Source organism: Tursiops truncatus, chromosome 10, assembly GCF_011762595.2.
Source record: "Tursiops truncatus isolate mTurTru1 chromosome 10, mTurTru1.mat.Y, whole genome shotgun sequence".
In the NCBI taxonomy this organism is placed as follows: Eukaryota; Metazoa; Chordata; class Mammalia; order Artiodactyla; family Delphinidae; genus Tursiops; species Tursiops truncatus.
Window position 1 is genome coordinate 95,537,013 of NC_047043.1, and position 13,806 is coordinate 95,550,818.

At 50.7% G+C, this 13,806-nt stretch overlaps 1 protein-coding gene across 4 annotated transcripts in view; it reads right to left on the bottom strand.

The window, feature by feature from the left end:
* The window catches only part of LHFPL4 (LHFPL tetraspan subfamily member 4), a 41,333-nt gene that overhangs the window by 10,666 nt on the left and 16,861 nt on the right, over window positions 1-13,806 (bottom strand). The window contains exons 3-4 of one of the 4 annotated variants that reach the window (XM_073787615.1): window positions 6,354-6,590; window positions 1,483-2,988 (exon numbers count right to left, since the gene is read on the bottom strand). In XM_073787615.1, the coding sequence (XP_073643716.1) occupies window positions 2,888-2,988; window positions 6,354-6,590 (338 nt within the window). In that variant the 3' untranslated portion in view covers window positions 1,483-2,887. Of the gene's footprint in view, window positions 1-1,482; window positions 2,989-3,032; window positions 4,732-6,353; window positions 6,591-13,806 lie in introns of those variants that run through there. The other 3 variants (XM_073787617.1, XM_073787618.1, XM_073787616.1) reach the window with 3 other exon arrangements.

Here is a 13,806-nt window from a genome sequence, read left to right on the forward strand (position 1 = left end):
CATCTGGGCCCCGGCTTGGTGACACTTCAGCCTCACCTGGGGTCTCTGGTTGAAACATGTTTCCCGCTCTGCTCCCACCTCTGCTAAAAAGCTTCAGGGACAGGGCTTTGGTTTGGTACCCACTCCAGCCTCTTCCCCTTCCCTAAGGCACCCTGGTGTTCCTTCAGCCCCACCAACACTCCCCTCCTAACCCCAAGCTCCTGGGTGCGTCTCCCACTGCCCCACAGCAGCTGGCTGGGTGGATGGTAACAGGGAATCACTGTCCAACCACCCCAAGGGGAACCACCCTCCCTTTCTCTACCACTAACCCACTCCAGTGGCGCTAACTTGCTCAGCAATCACCTAGACAGTTCCCTTGATGTGGCGCCTCTACCCCAATGGGGTGGGGCATGGCTGCCTGGGCCCCGCCTCCGCCTCTGAGGAGGTAGGTCCTAACCTTCCCACCAGCAGCCCACAGGGGTCTGTGGCCCCCGTGGGTGGTAGGCTCTCCCCTCGCACAGTGGGCACGCAGCAGCTGCTCCCCATTCCTCCGAGTCCTGTCCCCTCTATCCTCCTCTCCTTCCCCTTCCTTTCTCCCCCTGCACCTGGCCTCCAACAGCTCACCTCTCCCTTTGCCTCCTTCCCATCCCCGTTCCTTCCTCGTCTCTGGCCACCTCCCCTCCCACCTCCAGGTGCTCTATCCATCACGCCTCCCTCTCTGGTCACTTTCTCCACTTCTGTACCCTCTAAATCCACCCCACCCCCCATCGCCTGGTCTCCCTCCCTCCTTCTCTCCCTGTCTCTGCACCTCCTTCTTCTCTTTCTCCCATCTCTGTCTTCTCCCCATTTCTTTTTTCTTTTTATGGCCGCACCATGCGGCACGTGGTATCTTAGTTCCCCGACCAGGGATGGAACCCGCACCCCCTGCACTGGAAGCGTGGAGTCTTAACCACTGGCCCGCCAGGGAAGTCCCCTTCCTCCCATTTCTAATCCCTTGCTCCTGGCCCCTCCCCCTGATGCCCTCCAACATTGGGCTTTGGTTTGGATCTTGGAGGAACTCACTTCTGCCCCCCACTCCACACCTTCATGAGGCTCCCCTCACCCTCCCACTCAGCACGGGACCCTGGTGGGAGCAGGGGAGAGGGGAGCACAGTGCAGGGACCAGAGCACAAGGGGCAGGTGTCTGCCCAGGAGGAGGGAGTAGAGAGGGCCGGGGTCAGGACTTAGTAAGTTCCAGGTTTCAGGAACCCTCCCAGGCCCCAGCATGTGACTCCAGTTAGGGTCCAGATGGGGGACTCAGGCAGAGGATTTCTAGGGTCTGTCTTGGAAACTCTGTCAGGTCCAGGTCCTATGGAAATGAACACAAGGCTGCAAATACATGGCACTCGCTGCTTTCCTCCCTCCTTGGGCTGAGGCCGACATGACAGGGAGACCACACGCTTCCCCACTGAGCCTGCAGGGGCCTCATGCCCCCCCTCAATAGGCCAGGCAGCCAGTACCTGGAGACAGAAGTAGGCACACGAAATGAAGCCAACCGGCCGCCAAAATGGGGGCTGGAAGGGGCCGTCCACGCCCCAAGCCAGATGGCTCTACCACCAGGTCCCCAAGGCAGTGAGGGGAGGTCAGAAACACCTGCAGTCTCCTTCCTGTGCTCCCTGCAGGAAGGGAGGAGATGTCCCCACGGTGGGAGGAGAGGGGGAGAGAAGACTTCATCTGCCCCATAAACACCTACACACGCACGTGCGCGCGCGCGCGCACACACACACACACACACACACACACACACTCTCATGCCTCGGCTCCAAGCGTGCCCACTGGGTTGCAGACCCTGGGCAAACCGCAAGGTGAGAGGTGGGTAGGGAGGAGGAGGAGGTGGGGAGAGGGTTACTAGGGCTGGGGATGGGGACAGGGGATACCCTGTTCAGAGGTGACCTGCAAGTTCAAGTTATGCAGAAAAGTATCAAAGAGGCAAGACAGTCTCTGCCCTTGGCAGAAGGGGATGGGGGGACAGCACGAGAAGGGGCAGAGGGGCGACGCATCCCCTAATTCCCTACTCATGGGCGCCTCTCCCCAACCTTGACAACAGGGCCAAGAAGTTCTACGCTGTACAAAACAGGCCGGGGTCAAGGGTCCAGTCACTGGTGAGCCATCCGAGCAGGAAGGAGGCCAGGCCAGCCCCAGAGCTACTTCCAGCCCCAGCTGCAGAGGCCAAGCGCCATCAAGACAGGAGTCCAGGCACTGCCTCCAGAGCCTGCCTGTCTTGGCTCAGAGTCCACGTAGACAGGGCCCCAGTCAGCATCTGACTAGAAGGCCCTGTGCTTTCTCCCTCGGTGCAGCTCAGACTCCTTTGGGAGAGCTGGGACCAGGCTGCAGCAGGAGCAGAGAGGCCCGAGGGAGGCCGGTGGCGCCTGGAGCTCTGTGACGAGATGATGGAACCACCATCAGCCAAAAAAAAGATAGGAAAGAGTCCAGTCTGCTGCCCTGGAACAGTGTCTTGGATAAGTTTCTGCAGGAGGCGGGGACCAGAGGAGGCGAGGATAGAGCCAGGCAGCAGCCCTCCGGACTGAGGGAGCCTGGTGGGGGAACCACGGCATCACCTTCCCCTGAAGACTCTGCAAGGCCCTGGCCAGACTGGAGGGGAAGAGGAGGCCAGGGACTGGGGGCTGTCTCCCTTAGGTCAGTTGAGGGAGGTGCAGACCCAGACCCTCCCAGGCTCTGCAGGGCCTCTCCCCTCCCTCAGGCTGCATCCCAGCCCCAGCCTCTCTTCAAAGCCCGGAGCTCGCAGGCAGGTAGCAGGTGAGGTCAGTCCAAGATCGGGGTCTTCCCTCAGAGCGTGAATGGAGGGATGAGAGGGCAGGAGACAGGACAAGCTGAGGGCAGGTCAACTCCTGGGCTGTGATCCCGGCCTTCAGGGTCCCTGTGAGTGAGCGACGGGACAGGGGAGGACTCCCCATCCAGAGACATCACCCCCTGGCCGCAACACAGAGCTTACTGTAGAGCCCACAAAATCTAAGAGAGAGAGAGAGAATTGGAGAAAGTCAGAGGCCGCCCGGCACTGGGGCTCCGTCAGCCACTCCTCAGGGCAAAGCTGGGCAGAGGGGTGAGCTGCCCAGGTTCTGAAACGCAGCCAGCCCTGACTAGCTGGAAGGCCTTGAGCCAGTCATTCCACCTCTCTGAGCCCCAATTTCCTCATCTGTAAAATGAACATAGCCTACTTCTTCACAGAGTGATTCTGAGGGGTTAAAAAGATGTAAATAATGCCAGCCGAGGGCTTTGCACAGTGTTTGGCACATAGTAAATAGTGGAAATGACACCAAAGTAGAGCTTACTTTTCTTCCAGAGGTCTTTGGCTCAGAACTGAATGGTGAGGCTCACTCACCTTGAGTTCCCAATGAGGGAAGGAAATCCCCAGATGCTGAAGGAAGGCAAACTGGGGCTCCCTTATGTCACTTTTAACACTGAGCTGTTAGGGCGCTTTGGGGAGGAAGGAGAGGACACTGAGTGGGCCAACCTCACACTAGTCACAACCCCAAACTTCTTTGGAAAGGCCACGTGGCTGTCTTAGTCTTGCACTTTTGGAAGCTGCCACCAGAGGGCAGGCTCCGACCTCACACCAAAACCATAGAAACGACCAGGTGCCAGTGTCTCCAGGGACAGGAGCCTCAGAGACGGACAGCTTAGCAGCCCAGGAGGGCCCTGAAAAGGGGACTGGCAGCAGGGAAGAGCCTGGCCTTTGGACTTGGACCTCAAATCCTGGCTCCACCACTTAGGTAACCTTGGGCAAGTCACTGGACCTGTCCAGACCTCGGCTTTCTCATTTATAAAATGGTGGTTATGATGCCTGCCTGATGGGGAGCTGTGAGGAGTGACAGCTTTCGCTGAGCATTCACCACTGCCCCGTTATAGGCACAGTCTTTCTTCCTTGCAGGACAGCCCTGTTAGGTGGTACCATTCTCACCACCCTCGTTTTTTGTTTTTTCTTTCCTTTATTTTTCTTTCAGTTTTATTGAGATATAATTGACATACAGTACTACAGAAGTTGGAGGTGTAGAGCAGAATGACTTATATTTTGTGAAAGTATTAGCAAACAATTTTTTCTAATTTAATAAACACTTTATATAGCAGTTGGTAACCTCCATTTAAAACATGTTAAATTTACCAAACATAACATTACCTGAAATGGGCTGTGAAACCCTCAGTATTATTTGGTGCTCTGAAACTTTTTACATAAACCACAGTTGGGGGAGTGCTGATTCATGAGACAAATTCTGCTCTTTTCTTCTTTTCTCTTACTCCACTGTCACCTCCAAGACATGTTAGACTGGAGGCTGAGCTCTCCCTGCCATGGGGAGGCAGAGGAGGCGGCCTCACGGAGAACAGGGACTGGGACAAGGGTCGGCAATAGATGCCTCAAAGACGTGAAACATCTGACTTGGATTAGGAGGCTTCTCAGGAGGATGAAATGAAAGGGTTGTTCTGAAGCCGGAGCGCCTCTCCCCATCCCTTGTCCCATCTTACGATGACAGTTCTGAGGGGTTGGTCTGGAATACGCATAGATGGTGGGGACTGGGGGACAGTGCAGGCCTGGACTGGGCTCAGGTGGGGTGAGTCAGGTAGAGTCTGGGTGTCAGTGCTTAGCACTGGTCAGGTGTCCTTCCAGTCATCTGGTGTGCCTGTTTGTATCCAAGTCCAGTTGTACTTGGAAGAGGATGGAGACTGTGGACCACTCCATAGATCAGGCCTCTGAGTATCCTCGGGGGATAAAAAGGACGTGAGTCTTACTTTTTTTTTTTTTCACCACCCTCATTTTAGGCAGTGCAGGAAACTGAGGCTCAAAGAGGTGAATTCATTCCTTAGCTCAACCTGCTTCCAACACAGACAACCTGCCTTCACAGTCCAAGGGTATTCACACCACAATACTAGAGTAACTCCTGCCAAATGAGATAATAACCCTCACTATCCCCATTTTACAGATAAGAGGCTCCAAGAGATGAATGTAATTAAAGGAAAGTGATGAACATACATCCAGCACACGCTAAGAGCTCAAGGAAGGGTGAGACGACGAAATCCGATTTCCCATGGCAGAAAACGGGCACCCAGACAAACGGGGTGTCTCCCCTTTCTCTAGGGGCAGCATGGGCCCCTGGGTCAGAGGACTGACCTTCCTTTAGAGAGCAATCTGGAATTATCACTACAATTGTGAGTGTGCAATTCCACTTCTGGAAAGACACCAAGAAAACAGAAGGCAAGGACAAAGATGGTCACTGTAGCATTGCCAGTAACAGTAAAAACCTGGGAACCTCCCTAACAGCCCCTACAAGGAGAACAGTTAAGAAACTATAATTCCTTCGTCTTATGTAATGCTAGGCATTGGATAAAAAGGACAAGATGGTTCTCCACAAAATGATAAAGATCTTTAAGACGTGCTCTAGAGTTGAGCACAAAAAGCAATCTGAGGAGGGATTTGTTTTGGACGATGCCCCTCCTATATTAGCACATAACACTACCACATATTTCACAAAGGGACATACATAGATACACAGATAAGCATCTGATAACTGGTAATCCCTGAGACTCTGGCCTTAGGTGTCAATTTTTTCTTTATTGTATATTAATGTTACCTGATACATACGAAAGTTTATGTGTACTATACTAGGTATAAAGCATACTGCACCAAACATCTGTGGGCTCACCATGCAAGTACTTAACTCGCCAATAGTTTGTACACACCCACCTGTCCCCCACCTCATGTCCTTGCTTCCCTGCTTCCATCCCAGCTACAGAGAACCACCATGATACCTTTTGTATTGATCGTTTCTTTGCTTTTTTAAAAAATACGCAATATTACCACATATATATATATATATTTAAACTGTATTTAGCATAGTGTTACTTAGTTTGTTAACTCAAAAAAATTATCTCACTGTCGTCTTCTGGAATTCTATTTTTTCCCCTCTCTCTCAATATTATGTTTCCAGGATGTATCCATTCATTCCATTACATATAACACGTTCATTCATTTCCACAGTTGTAAACAATTCTGTGATGTGAATGTATCACCATATATTTATCCATCCTCCTGTCAATGGCCATTTAGGTAGTTTTTAGTGTTTGCTATTTTGCAACTGCAGCCAAGAGCATTCATACATTTCTCCTGGGTTTATACTCATGGGAGGGTTTGCTGGGTCAGGCGTGCCAATGTTCGGATTTGAGGGATAACCTCCAACTGTCTCCCAGGAAGTCGGCCTCTCTGTTAAGGTTTCCACCTTGTGCTTCACTTGACTTTGAAGGTGCCCCGCCTGGCGGGGCCGGCCTCGCCCACCTCCGCACCCCGCGACTGCCAGCCACCCACCCGGAAGCGTGCGCCCGCTCACCTTTGTTCTCCTGCTTGAGCTCCTCCTGCAGCAGGTCCGTTTGCCGGTTGCCCAGCACGAAGGCAAGGAAGGAGAGGATGAGGGCGTTGAGGATGCCGATGATGGCCAGGATGTACGCCCAGCGCACCGAACAGTCCCCCAGGGAGTACTTCCCGGTCTTGGCCCCACACATGTCCCGGATCGTCTCGGCGTCCCAGCCGTCGGGGAAGATCATGCAGCCCAGCACAAGGCACAGAGCTGAGGGGGCGCCAGGCCGAGCCCACCGCCAGGGTCAGGAAGGAAGAGAGAAGGGGAAGATTACTTCCCAGAGCCTGAGGACCACCAGGAGGCCCCCTGAGGCTGGGCCCCGCTCCCCCGCACCTCCCATCAACCCAAGAGCTTATGAACCACCTCCTGTGGATCCAGAAACTCTACACCCTGGGTGGGCCTCATGCCTTGGGGAGCAGAAACTTTCCAAAACACAATGCCACCTCCTGCCCCCATCAAATCAACTCCTCCTCCGGGAAGGCTTCCTGGAAATAGGAGAAAATAGCAAACCAGGGTCACCTCCTTCAGCTCCCTTTAGCGTCTTGGCCATGCTTACCCTCTCCCATCCTCACCATTCTTTATTTTTTATTTTTGTCATTTACTCAACAAATTTTTATTGAGAGCCATTTTCTGGGCTCAGTAGGCCACCTCCAGCTGAGACCTTCCCCTCCTGGCAGAGAGTTTATGACTATGTCCACTGGCTTTATGTTGCCTTTTTTAGTGCCTGACAGTCTGCCAGTTACTGTTACTGTGTCTGAGACCTGAGGTCACCACAAGGCTCAGGTTGGGGCAGAGGGGCCCTTGACCCCCCGCCAGGCCCACAGGTGCTTAACCTGGGTTTTAGATGACAGTGATGACAAAGTGGGAGTGGCGGTCAGTTCTGCCCACTGTCTAGGAGGCACATCTCGTTCGTTGCCAGGATGGGGAGGGGGACACCTGGCTTTGCCATCTCTTTCCCTCATCTACCGTACGAGGAAGTGCTCCCCACAGCACAGACTCTTCCCTGCCTCGAGTTCTGCCTCCTCTGGCCTCACTCCGACCTTCTAACAGGACAGTCCTTCCACACTCCCCTAGGGTGTGCTCCTTATACTGACACAGGGCGCCCCTGACAGCACTGTGATCTTACACACTCAAACACACACACACACACACACACACACACACACACACACACACACACACACACGTTGGAGCAGGCCTTCCTCCCCTCTCCAAAGCGCTCGCCTTCTCCAAGACAATTCTTAGCTCAAGTGAAAGACACCTCTAATAAATGGCTGGGGAAAAGAGCTCGTGGCAAAGGGAATGGCAAATGCAAAAAGGCCCTGAGGCAAGAATGAGCTTGGTGAGTTAAAGAATTCAACAAGTTTGAAGATGCCCTTTAGATACCCAAATGGAGAAGGAAACTCAGGGAGAAATCAGGGCTGGGGATATAAATGTGGGAGCTGTGGGCATGTAAATCCCTAGGACGGGACGTTATGGAAACTGAAGAGAAGGCCCAGGACGGAGCCCAGGGGCGCTCTAGCAATTATGGGGTGGGAAGAGAGGAGGAGCCTACGGAGAGGGCTTGACCCAGCCACCTTCCCATATTTCCCTAACACTCTTCAGGACCCTCCAGGACCCTCCAGGACCCGGGAGAGGGGAGGAGGGTCAAATGCCAGGGATGGGGGAGTGGGAGACGAGGCGCCTAAGTTCTTCACATCTGCAGGGTCCTTTGAGGAGGGCGGGGGAGGCTGCACTCCCAGCTCCCCGTCCTCGGCCCTGAATCTCCAGCTTGAGGCAGGGGTGAGGAAAGAGCCTGGGAGGGGCAAAACCCACCCAGTCCCTCCTCCTCTCCCCGTACAGTGTTTCCTCTCCTGCCCAGAGCATCCCCGTCACCATGGAAACCGCAGCAGTAGCCTGCAGGTGGTCCTCCTCCCTCTGCAAGCTCAGCGTTCAAAGAGGTTTTCTCCCGGAGCTCTGCGCCTGCACGTTTTCTCTGTCTCGCTGCCTCATCACTTACGTGTCTCTCTAGTCGTGTGTCTCCATTCCTTTCTCTTCTCCACCCTTTTCATCTTTTTTTGCCTCTCTCTCCACACCCCTCCCCCTCTCTCTCCAGCTAGTCTATACAGTGCTTAATCCTCAGTCTTGACCCTCCCTCTTCCCTTCTCTCCTTAGATCTCAGCATCTGACATTCATTCAACACCCCTCCTCTTCTCTCTGCCTTTTCTTGCTTGTCTTCCTTCCCTTTATCTATCCCCTCGCCCTTTCCTCTCTCTGCCTCTCCCTTCGTATATTCCACAAATAAATTCTGAGTGTCTTCTATGTGTCAGGCACTATGCAGGGTGCTGGGGACACTGCCAGTCACGGTTTCTTGTCCTCAGGAGCGGAGGTGTGTGGAGACGAATCAAATCAAATCAACACACAAATAGAATATTTATACATGTCAGGGAGCGACTGGAAGGAGACCCAGGATGACAGGGCACTCAGAGAAGGCGTTGGGGCGGGGGGGGGGGGGGCCTCTCTCTCCATCTCTCACTCACTCTCTCTGCCTCCTTTACTCTGCAGTGTTTTAGGTGGTGGCTATGGGGCCCCAGAGGCTGCTCTAGGAACTACAAACACCCAGCAGTAAAGCAAGTGGAGAAAAGCCAATCAGACAGGTTTCCTGAGACCTGCGGCAGGAGAGGAAGGGACCTCTAGGGACAGCATAGACCAGGTAGGTGATCAAGAGGCTCAACGATCAGGAGGTGGAATAACTAGAGACAAGGCAGCCTTCAGCATCCCTGTGTGCTGGAAGAGGAAACCATGGCTGAGGTCTCTGGAGTCCAAGTTCAAGTCTCTTGGAAATAATGAGCTGGCTGAAGAGCCACCTGCTATAAGGCATAGACACAGGTGCAGGGTGCAGGGTGGGGTAAGTGGGGTGCATTGTGGGATGTACAGCATCACCCCTAGCTTCTACCCACCACCCACAGTCATAGTGATAAAAAAAAAAAGTCTCAAGCCACTGTCAAATGTCCCCTTGGGGGCAAAGATGTCCCTGGTTGAGAACCACTGGTCTAGGGGAAGGGGCCTTCGGATGGGGCACCGATATCCAGTCACCCTAGAGTCTGCTGACTTCCCAAGCAGCCAGGTGGTGTTGGACAAATTTAAGATTAATAATATTACTGTTATTAATAATATAATAACGATAACAAATAGTATTGAGTGCTTAACCATATGCCAGGGTGTGAAGCTCCTAACATGCATGATCTCATTTAATCCTATAACTAACCTGAGGCTCAGAAGAACTAAGTCGTATCGTATCCATGTCACACAGCTAGGAGGTGGCGGGCTCTGTATTCAAACCCAGACAGGTCTTTACTGAATGTTTCTCTCTGAATAGACTCACTTTTTCTTTGGCCGTGCCACGCGGCTTGTGGGATCTTAGTTCCCCAACCAACCAGGGACTGAACCCAGGCCCTCAGCAGTAAAAGCGGAGTTCCAACTACTGGACCGCCAGGGAATTCCACAGACTCACTTTTTAACTGAGAGGCATTTACTGTAAAAGTAAGCTTTATATCACCATCAAAGAAAAGGAAACCAGGATCATTTACCATAGATAGAAGGCAACTATAACCATAAGTATAGTAAAAACAAAACATTGTTCTTAGGTTCTAGCTGGACGCTTTTACCTGCCAAATGATCTGAGACACCTCAGAGCACCTTAAAAAGGAAGGAAATCCTGACACATGCTACAACGTGGAGGAATCTGGAGGACATTATGCTAAATTATATGAGCCAGTCACAAAAGGTCAAATATTGTATGATTCCACGTATAGGAGGAGCCAAGAGCAGTCAGATTCCTAGAGGCGGAAAGTAGAATGCTGGTTGTCAGGGACTGGGGGCGGGGCATGGGGAGTTAGTGTTTAATGGGGACAGAGTTCTGCGTGTGAAAAGAGTTGTGGGGACAGATGGTGAGGGTGGTTGCACAACAGGGTGAATGTTCTTAATGGCACAGAACTGGACATCTAAGAATGGGTAAAATGGTAAATTTTATGTTATGTGTACTTTACCAAAAAAAAAAAAAAGAGAAAGAGGAAGGAAGGGAGGGAGGAAAGGGAACACAGAAAATGACACGACGTTTTTTCCTCATGGATGTGTATGTAAATGCACACAAAAAGATCAGGAAAAATAGAAATTACGTTCATAATAATGGTGGCCTCTGGGCAGGGAGTGGGTGGGGACTTTAGCCTGTTTGTAATGCTTCAGCTTTTCACGGAGTGAATGTATTCATGTATTACTCATAAAATTAAAAAAAACATAATTTAAAATATTGGTTTTTCAAAGAATATACATACGTAAGCTTGCATGTCTATAAACATTTCTGGAAGAATACAGAAGCAACTTAATGATGGGAACCTCTGAAACACTGCCTGGGGTGGAGGAGGAAAGGAGGGAGACACTTTTTATTCTCTGCCCTCCTGTACTGTTGGAAAGTGTTTAACATTTGCATATATTACTTTTATGATAAAAATGATAATGTTATGTCCAGTCCTTTGCCACCTATGTCTGGCCATGAAATCCTCTTACACTTTTAAAATATAATTAAGCAACTAAAGGAAAGTTAAAAGGAAAAACAATACTTGAGTTTGGGGAATGAACCCAGGATGAGACTAAAAAAGTGATGAAGTTAAGAGAAAATATACAATATACGTGGGTGCTTGTGTCCTTTAAAGCTTGTGGTGTAAATGTGTCTTTATGTAAAGCTTTTTAATTATGCATTTTATGCTTAGCTATTTTAATAGAGTTTCATTATGACACCATGACACTATCCTCAAGGGACATACACTGAGCCGATCACTCCTAAAGGGAGGGCTTTGTTTATGCTCAGCTGTCCCCTCCATGCCTGATGCACCCCGGCTGCTACCCATTACTAGGGGGTCAGATTGGATGTCCCCCAGGGCTTTCTGTCCCTGAGCAGACTCCAAAGAGGCTTGATATGGACTGAACTGTGTCCCCATAAAAGTCATATTTTGAAGCCGTAACCTCCAATGTGAGAGTATTTGTGGAAGGGGCCTTGGGGAGGTAATTAGGGTTAGATGAGGTCATGAGAGTGAGGCCCCATGATGGGATTAGTGCTCTTATAAGAAGAGATACCAGAGAGCTTGCTCTCTCCCTGCACCTGCCACCTGACGACACAGCAAGAAGGTGGCCGTCTGCAAGCCAAGAAGAGGACTCTCACCAGAACCAGACCATGCTGGTCTGGAATTCTAGGTCTTGGAATTCTAGTTTCCTGAACTATGGGACAATAAATGTAAGCCACCCAGGCTATGGTATTTTGTTATGGCAGCTACACGCAACAACTTGGATGCCCCTTAGAGTCATAACATTGGGGGAAAATGTGACTTCATTTATATAACATTCACACTGATAACCCTGCTTACTTCTAAGGAGGGGACTGAGGAGCCAAGGATAGGACAGGATGGAGACCTTGCACTGCTAACCTGCTACACCTTTTGAATTCAGGACCACGTGAATAAGTTACCTACTGAAACCTTAAGGCAGGTGGGAGTTGATCACTAATAAGTGACTATGGCCAGAGATTTTTTCACTCACTTGGAATGAAATAATTAAAGCAACAAAGAACTGCAATGCACAAGCCAAATGGAGCTCACAGAAATAATGAATTAATCACAAAAAAACCCATAAAACTGAAAATCTCTAGACCCCTTTTGACTGAGCTTGCCAATTTCTAGGAATTTATTCTAAGAAAATGCTCAAGGATCTGCTCTAAGATTTAGCTATGAGGATGTCTATCACATCTTTATTTGCAAGAAAGAGAAGAAGGAAGAGAGCAGGAAAAGAAGGGAGGAAGAGAGGGAGAAATAATAAAAGAAGGAAGGAAAGAAAGAAGCAACTAATTATCCAACAACACAGGAATATTCTTTCATACCATGGAATACTACTCCCCTATTAAACTATACTGAGGAAGATTTAATGATACAGAAAATACTTATGATATGTTAGGTTTCAAAAGGATGTGAAAAATAATGTACAATATAATTTCATTTTGGGAAGAAATACTTACATAGTTATAGCAAATAGTTATATAAAATTTACCACATCAGGAACTATGCTAAGTATCTTACACACATTACTTCATTTAATCCCCACAACACTCTGTGGAGTAGGTACTATTATTTTCTTCTTTTTACAGTTGAGGACACAGAGGCACAGAGAGGTCATCCAAGTTATCCAAAGTCACACAGCTGGTAAGTTACAGAACCAGGATCTGAACCCAGACAGTCTGGCTCCAGAGCCTGCTCATAACCAGTACTCCATACTGTTACGACTTCAGACCAACAGTTAAGTTGACTGTTTCTGGGAAAGTGAGATTATGTGTGTAATCTTGGTCATCTACATTCTCCAATCTTTGTACAAAGAACAATGATAATTTTACGAAGCTGTAAAAAGTCCTAGAAAAGGTGAGATATAGAGAAGCAGTATAGCACAGAATGCACGGATGGCTGCTCGTATCCTGTATCTTCTATGAGTCCCTTCCTCACATTTAGGAAGGTTTTTCTAGAAGGAACCAGGCTGACTTGGGGGCTGAGAGAAGCCCGGAGAACGACCTGTGTCGGCACCACGACCACAGCTTTCCAAGGGAGCGCCTCCCCAGGCCTGGTGCACTAGGGGGTTGTAGGGAGACACCCCCCACACACACACCCTAAGAAGGAGGTTGTCCTCATGTCCCTCGCACCAGCTCTGTCCTGCCCCCCAGGGCAGGGGCTTATTGTACAAGGGAGACCAGACCTCTCCTAACAGTCAACCCCGCCCGCTGGATTTGAAGATCCAGGCCCAATCTTAGTGCCTCCATTAGCTGGGGAGCTCGGAGGGGACGGGACTCTCGTGCCTGGGCTCCCTACACCCCATCCAGCACCCAGATTATGGGGACACCCTGACTCCTCCATTTCCCTCACCCCCAGTCCAGTCCACTTGCAAGGCCGACTGTCTTGACCTCCAAAAAATATCTCGGACTGACCTCTTTTCTCCATCTCCACTGCCACCATCTGTCCAAGCTGCCATGATCTCCCTCCTGGAAGCCCGCAGTGGCCTCCTAACTAGTTTCTCTGCTCTCATCCTTGCCCCATCGTCTGTTCTCCACTCAGCATCCAGAGTGAGCCGTCGAAAGCAGATGGTGCCACTCCCCTGCTCAATACCCTTCAAAAGCTTCCCACTACGCTCAGGATAAGCCCTGACGCCTGGTCCTGGCCTGTGTGACCCACAGGCTCACCCCACTTTCCCCCACGCCATTCGGCCTCTCGATCCGATCCGTACACTCCAGCCACCCTGGGCCTCCCTTCTAACCCTAACCCTAACAACATTTCTAGTTCAGCGCCCCCTGGAGGGCTTGGCACTGACTGTTCCCTCTCCCTGGAACACTTCCTCCAAGCCATTCAGTCCCCGGCTC